The following is a 7,071-nucleotide window of genomic DNA, read 5'->3' on the forward strand; positions in this document are numbered from 1 at the left end:
GGAATCTGGCCGTATTAATGTGCCGCCGATGGCGCCATCTTGCTCCGGCGGTCACCCTCGGCAGAAAAAGTGCGCATTCTGACATCTGCGCCAATCCGCGACGCCCGACTGTGAATGTGCAGCATATTCTGACAGATCGCCCCTGTCTTTCTGCGGCTGGCCCTTTTAGTGCGAAGTATACGGTGACAGTGACGGAACCCAGGCTATAACTATCCCTTGGTTACTCCGGTGGTGCCCCATCGCCCCTGATCTTGTTCGTGCATCCATTATCTAGCGTCTTAGCGTCGTATACGGACGCGGTTAATAAACCCCTCTACCCCGCGCGCATCTTACATCAGAAAAATGTCCAAGTTCGGTGTATTGGTAATGGGCCCGGCGGGCGCTGGGAAAACCACCTTTTGCAATGCCGTCATTCAACATCTCCAGCATACGCGCCGAAGTTGTTTCTACGTCAACCTGGACCCGGCCGCGGAAAGCTTCAACTATGAACCTGACTTGGACATCCGCGAACTGATCACTTTGGAAGATGTCATGGAGGAAATGGGCCTGGGGCCTAATGGAGGTCTGATCTATTGCTTTGAGTTCCTCCTGCAAAATTTGGACTTTCTGTCGGAAGCCTTGGATCCGTTGAGCGAAGAATATCTGATTATTTTCGACATGCCGGGCCAGATCGAGCTCTACACACATATCCCCCTCTTGCCGTCACTGGTACAGTTTCTGTCGCGTGCGGGGCCCCTGAACATCAACCTCTGCGCGGCGTATCTCCTCGAAAGTACCTTTGTCGTTGACAAAGCCAAGTTCTTTGCCGGCACCCTAAGTGCCATGTCCGCAATGCTGATGCTCGAGATGCCCCACGTAAATATTTTGACTAAGATGGACCAGGTCCGGGACATGGTGACTCGCAAAGAATTAAAGAGATTCACCAATGTGGACGTACAGTTGCTGCAGGATGACGATGCTGATGCGATGGGAGACCCGTCGTCCAAAGATACATTGCTCAGCGGTGGCTCCTTTAAGCAGCTCAACCGGGCCGTCGGCCAACTCATCGATGACTTCAGTATGGTCTCATTTCTGCAATTAGATGTGCAGGACGAGGACAGTGTCGCCGCTGTTCTAAGCCATATCGACGATGCCACTCAATTCCATGAAGCGCAAGAACCGCGCGAACCCAACGATGAGCAGGAGGTTAATTACGAGGATGCAGACATATGATCGATCAATCAAAAATATGAAGGAATTAATTGTCAAATAGCCTTGTTCGAACATACAGGTGGGACCTACCAGCAGCAACAAGACGGGGCCATTTAATCCCTCCAACTTGTTGTTATGATCCGACCGCCAAGGGGCGCCAGAAGGTCACTGATACGCTTTGATCCCGTGGCAGGGATTTGCCCGCTTAGCCAGATCAGAGCCAATAATGATCATCAGCGCGCTGGCGAGCAAGCAATGCAACACCCAAACATGGTGTGCTTGCTCCGTCATCAAAGGCGCAGAAATGCCACGATATAGAAGCCATGTATCTAAACCGACACACCATCATGAAAACAAAATAATGTCGCAAATAATAATGAATAATGTATGCATCATAAATCCAACATCGTAAAAGCGCAAAGACGGAAAAAGCGAAAAAACCAACGCTGTGAACGCGAGTATCACCAACTCCCCAAGTTGGCATTTTTCTCCAGCATATACCCAAGAACAGCGCAACAACATCAATCGCACATGATTCGTAAAAGCCAGGCCGAGGTGGCTAAAAGCTCAACCTCTCCCCATAGGGACCTGAAATTCCCGACCAGAAGCATACCCTCCCCAACCTCCAGTAGCCGACGACGATCTCTGACCGCCCTCAAATCCATCCTGGAACTTCTCTGCGAATCCCTTCACGACCCCGTAGAGCCAGCCTAGATCGCGACCGGTCTTCTCTAGCCCAGCAGTATACGCGTACCAGATGGCTCCGAGGATGAATCCCCACCAGATTAATCGCAGCGCCAACGTAATCCAGAACATGACGACACGTCGCGCATAGTCGAGGACCTTGAGAGAGATGATGAGAACGAGAGCGAGGATCAGGACCGATACAAGATCGGGCATTGAAGAGGCGAGCATTGTGGCGAGAGGTTGGACGATGTATGGGTCCAGGTAGGTTGTCTTCAGGTGGGAGATGTAGGGATCCAGGTATGTGGTGCGGGCGTTGTTGACGTGAAACACGATCGAGGATGAGGTGAGTTGTTGGATTGTGGGGTTGTCTTGGATTAGGGAGAGAATGGATTCTTGTGCCCGTTGTTAGTTGACAGCTAGGAAGGCGTTTATTGTTATAAGCTTACCCGGGAGGAAATCCATGGTGACGAAGTCGTGCGGTTGTTTGCGTTTGGCTAAGGCAGATACAGTAGAAGAGAGGTAGACAAAAGCTTGAAACAGTCTATGGATCGCACTTTATAAAGGAGCCAAAAAATCTCCCATCACCGCTATGTGGAGCACTGATGCATAGTTGTTGAATGTCTGAGACATGTGCATTCCTCGGAGGACAGATCAAGAAGAGAAAGTGAGCAAACCAAGCAAACACGCGGAAGGGATAAGATCAATTGCATGCATGTATTACTCTTGGTCGCCCTTCCCCCCTCTCTATCTATGTGTATTAAATTTGATCACATCGTGATCATGATATATACATGTCCACGTCCCGTGTGGATTCAAAATCGACCATATACAAATGTCGTCAATATGCACAGCGCCCAAGTAGTGGTGGTCTTGGGCCAAAGAAAAGCATCACGAACTAGGCGCTACCATGCGCCTCCAAAACAATAATCGCGACTCTGTGTAACACCGGAACACCGACACCAAGCGCCAGGGGCCACAATCGTCAGTATATATACAAGATTAATAACGTAACATAGTCTGGAGGTAGATCAGCCCTGTAGGGCCTTGAAGGCATCCCGCTCAGCCTGAATCTCGGCCTGGAGTTTCCGAGTTTGGCGAAGTGCCTCGTCTCTGTACACACGTTAGAGTCATCACCCAATCAACAAGAAAAACCGACGGTGCTTACCGGTCAGACTGGAGTTCAGCCACTTCGATCTGCGCACGGTTCATGCGGCTAACTACCTCCCCCATCTCCATATCGGCGTCGCGGAGAAGTCTTTCGAGCTCTTTCACCCGCCGCTCCAAGGCCTCCGGCTTTACAGCCTGGTTCAGCGAAATTCCATCGCCACTAGTGGTCTTGTCTAAGCGAGGCGACCGTGCAACGAAGGGCGACGAAGGAGGCATGGGGGACAAGCCGGCGGGGCTACGAGCACCGTTCTTCATCCGCAACAACTGAGCATTATGGCTTTCATTCAGCTGTTGAATCTCGTCTTCGTGCCGAGCCATTTCGTCCTCAGCATGTTGCTGAGCTATCAAAAGGGTGTCTTCCAGCTCCTTGAGACGTGCCTGCATTTCATTGATCCGAACCGCAGAAACCTGTTGCTCTTTTTCACCCTTGCCGATAGCGTCTGCCAAACGGCTGCGCAATGCATTGTTCCTCTCAAGCTGATTCTGCACATGCTGCGAAAGGCTTTCCGTTCGACTGACCGAGGCTGCTAGCTGGTCATGTTCTTCCAGAGGTGACTGAGCGGCGCTTGCTTCAGCTTGCTCCCGCTCAGCCTGGAGCTGCTTATATGCAGATTCTAATGATGAGGAGGTGGCTAGAACCTCAGCAAAGCCCTCTTGGTCAGCTCCTAGGCCCTCCGGAACGGTAATATCGTGTTCTTGCAGTAACACCCGAAGGGACGTTGTCTCCTGCTCAGCACGGTCAAGGTCCATCTTGAGCCCTGCCAATCCCTTTTCGCACTGCCATTTCTGATCCAACGCATCTTCGGCGCGTTGCCGGAGATGATTGACTTCCTCTCTCAGGCTGCGGACTTCTCTCTCGTAACCAATTTTGCGTGGAGATCCTAATTGTTGTGCGTGAGCAACCTCTAGCTCCATGAGTCGGATACGCTTCTCGTATTCCCGAGCTTCGTAAGCTTGACGGTCGAGCAAACGCCGAAGGGCGTGGTGAAGTGCATCGCGCTGTGCTTCAACACTCTCCATGCGATCCGCCATGGATTCCCGGGCGTCACCCCCCTTGGGAGTGCCTGGGCTTGATTGCGACAGAGAGTTGGAACGGGACAGTCCTGTTCGTACGGTAGGTTTCGAATGCATCCGAGCCAATGAGCTGGAGCGCGACAATCCCACTGCAGAGTTTCTCTTGGGAGTTTCACTATCCTCCGATATGGTAGCAAATCGGCCACCTTGCAGTTGTGATAGCGCAGCATTCTCGATCTTCAGGGCTTCAAGCTCTTCCAATAATCGCTGAACCTCAGAGGCATCCGATATAGATGCTGCGCTACTCTTTAATTCGGGAACCATGTGATCACGAAGGTGATCACGTTCATTTCGAATCTGCTCCAGCTCTACTCGCATGGCTGTGAGCAAGTCTTCAAAATTATCTTTGATCTGCCGCTCTTCCGCCAATTTTCTGCGAGTAGCTTCCAGAGCACCCTCGAGTTCCTTTGTCCGAGAAGACAGATCGGAGAGGTCAACTCTCTCTCGTCGGAGCTAATGAAAGCAGGTCAATTCCATACCGTATGATACAGAAGCAGAGGTGCATCGACATACCTGATGTACTTGTGATTCCAATATTTGGACATGTGAATCTGCCGCTGCGCGGCGAGCCCGCTCTTCCTGCCATCTCTGCGTTAAATCTACTTTCAACTGAGCCCGTTCTTGCTCCGATGCCCGCCGATATTTTTCAACATCGTCGATCCGCCCATCGTACACAAGGCGAATGGAGCTGGTACCCGAATCAGAAAAATAGTCACTGGTACGTCGGTTTCCATTGTCCAAAGGCAATTCTGATTGAAGTCTTTCAACCAAATCCTCCAACTCCATCTCCCGCCGTATGGAGCCAGCCAACTCAGAACTGATTTCCCGGAGTTCATTTTCGAGCTCAACCACATGCGCCGTGGAAGGTCCTGTCTCCAGAATACTTGCACTACTCAAGGACGGATTGCGCGGTGGAAACCCCTTGGAGGCATCGAATGGCACCGTCGTGGACGGCGTCACCGCACTGGGTAGGGAAGGAGGCATTGGGGATGGGAGCGGAGAATTACCAAGATCTGAGATTTCAGTACTCGATGATTCTGCGCCAGGTGACGTCGCAACGGCGCCTCGCCACCCAAAGAATGAGCTAATTTTGCGGCCGGGAGTTTTTGGAATTTTAGCGTCTACAACGCCGGACGTAGAACGTTCGCTCGAATCGATATGGAGCGGAGGGGGTCGATGAGAAGGATGTTGTAAGGGCATTGTCGTAGCCCGTTTCTGCATTATTAAGGGCGACTTGAGTACTGGGATAAACGGTTCGCTAACGAGACGACTATGCACTGGCCCCCCATTCGCGAATTGGGAGCCGTAGTCCGCGTCAACGCCCACGTCGCTGTCCGGCGAATCTATGTATGAGGCGGATGTGTCTATGCGAAGAGGAGGCGCGGGCTGTCTAGCATGGGGAAGTCTGAGGGTAGCCAAGAAAAGAGCGGGATTAGCTGTGACACGTCGGAAGGGGGTATGGGTATAGGAAGACCTCTGCCCAGGTGGGGACCAGGCGAGTGTGTCAGAATGAAGATCAAAACCGGGGAGACGGCGCCGGATAAGAGGGCATAAGAACAAAGAGCACCACGGCTTTCATACCTATCTAGATCCCTGGGCACAAAGAGAGAGGGGTCCTCCGCGGGAACGGAGACGGACGATTGGGACAAAGCGGAACGAGAATGGTTCTGCACGTCAGAAACGCCCGTGACAGGGAATGGAGGATCTGCAGGCGATACGCCTTCGGGGAAGGAGGCACTGGAAGAGGACTCGGACCGGCGAGGGGTTATTACAGCGGCCGCATTCTGGGGCAGTGGCTTCCTGCGCACGGGGGAGGTGGTCGTAGGAGAAGTGATCGGAAAGGGAGGATGAAGAGGAGCGGTTGTGGAGGATGCGGAGGGAGGAGGACTTGGCCAACCGCCAGTGTCACCAGTCCCTTGATAGTCTGGTTGATGGGAGACGGCGGACGCAACAGTGGCCGACGATAAGGCGTCAGGAGCCGGCGGAGAAGCCCAGTCTGGGGCCATGACAGGCGTATTAACTTTTATGGGAGAGCGCGCAATGGAATTGGCCAAGAAACATGCTATAGTGGAATTCAAATTGTATCAGAAACAGGAAAGGGGAGAGAGAATCAGAATCACCCGTTAGCCAACGGGGGCATAGGATCGACGCACCCTCATGGTGACGATGAGCCTTGACTCCTTGGGGAGCACGGGCAAAACGGGCGATGACACGCGCCGGGTCTTTAGGGGGTAAGACTAAGAGTGGGATTGCCAGTGATAGACCTTGGAATGGCGTCTGTTGATTGATGGACGATTGGGTAAAGGAGTCTAGTTTTTTTGTCCAGGAGTGAAGGTGACCAGGAGCCGGAGACTTGGAAAGACAACCAGACTAAGGGGTGGAAAGGAGAAAAGGATTGGCGGTTCGGGAAGACAGCCTCCAAATAGTGAGCATTACCTGATTCGGAGGGGGGGGTTAAGGTCAGGTGGGGCGTTTATCAAAAAAGCATGCCAGTATTAATTTGGACCATTCCTTAGAAGATTGAACATCTTGGGCGGTTAAAAAAAAGACTATCCAACCGTGGAAAAGAAGTACTTCTATTCTTAGTTTTCCCAATTTTGAAGAAAAAGTCTATATTCAGAAAATTGGGCACATAGTATACTCCAAGTACATACGTACCTGCACGGAGATCGCACCAAGAGTGGCGAACCCAGACCAAGATCTGGAGATAAAAGATCTCTGGAATGGAAGAATTCCAAGCCAGACCAGCGATAGTAAGAAACGAGAGACAGTGGACGGCTCACAAGCGGCCACTAACCCCCCACTAGGGCGGCCGATCGCAAGTGAACCGTGAAGGACGGACCCACTCCTATGCATACTTCTGGACTCAGGGGCAATCCAACTGCTCTTCGGTTGCACTCAGTCCCAAACACAATCCCGCCCAGAACCAGGATCCAGACAGAGAGTTAAAAA

The 7,071-nt window shown here is 52.0% G+C and overlaps 3 protein-coding genes across 3 annotated transcripts; 1 reads left to right on the forward strand and 2 right to left on the reverse strand.

The window, feature by feature from the left end:
* Window positions 1-172: 172 nt before the first annotated feature.
* ANOM_011639 (putative signal sequence-binding GTPase GPN3) lies at window positions 173-1,212 on the forward strand (the record flags this gene model as incomplete). The annotated part of the gene is made up of 1 exon (XM_015556895.1): window positions 173-1,212. The coding sequence occupies exon 1, from the start codon at window positions 343-345 to the stop codon at window positions 1,210-1,212; it is 870 nt and encodes a 289-aa protein (XP_015400966.1). The 5' UTR covers window positions 173-342.
* Window positions 1,213-1,758: 546 nt separating this feature from the next.
* ANOM_011640 (Apq12 family protein) lies at window positions 1,759-2,340 on the reverse strand (the record flags this gene model as incomplete). The annotated part of the gene is made up of 2 exons (XM_015556896.1): window positions 1,759-2,270; window positions 2,325-2,340. The coding sequence occupies 2 exons, from the start codon at window positions 2,338-2,340 to the stop codon at window positions 1,759-1,761; spliced, it is 528 nt and encodes a 175-aa protein (XP_015400965.1).
* Window positions 2,341-2,906: 566 nt separating this feature from the next.
* On the reverse strand, window positions 2,907-6,125 carry ANOM_011641 (uncharacterized protein; the record flags this gene model as incomplete). The annotated part of the gene is made up of 4 exons (XM_015556897.1): window positions 2,907-2,988; window positions 3,044-4,572; window positions 4,633-5,509; window positions 5,701-6,125. The coding sequence occupies 4 exons, from the start codon at window positions 6,123-6,125 to the stop codon at window positions 2,907-2,909; spliced, it is 2,913 nt and encodes a 970-aa protein (XP_015400964.1).
* Window positions 6,126-7,071: the final 946 nt, after the last annotated feature.

The sequence above is a fragment of the Aspergillus nomiae genome (genome assembly GCF_001204775.2).
Source record: "Aspergillus nomiae NRRL 13137 chromosome Unknown contig00724, whole genome shotgun sequence".
Lineage (NCBI taxonomy): Eukaryota > Fungi > Ascomycota > Eurotiomycetes > Eurotiales > Aspergillaceae > Aspergillus > Aspergillus nomiae.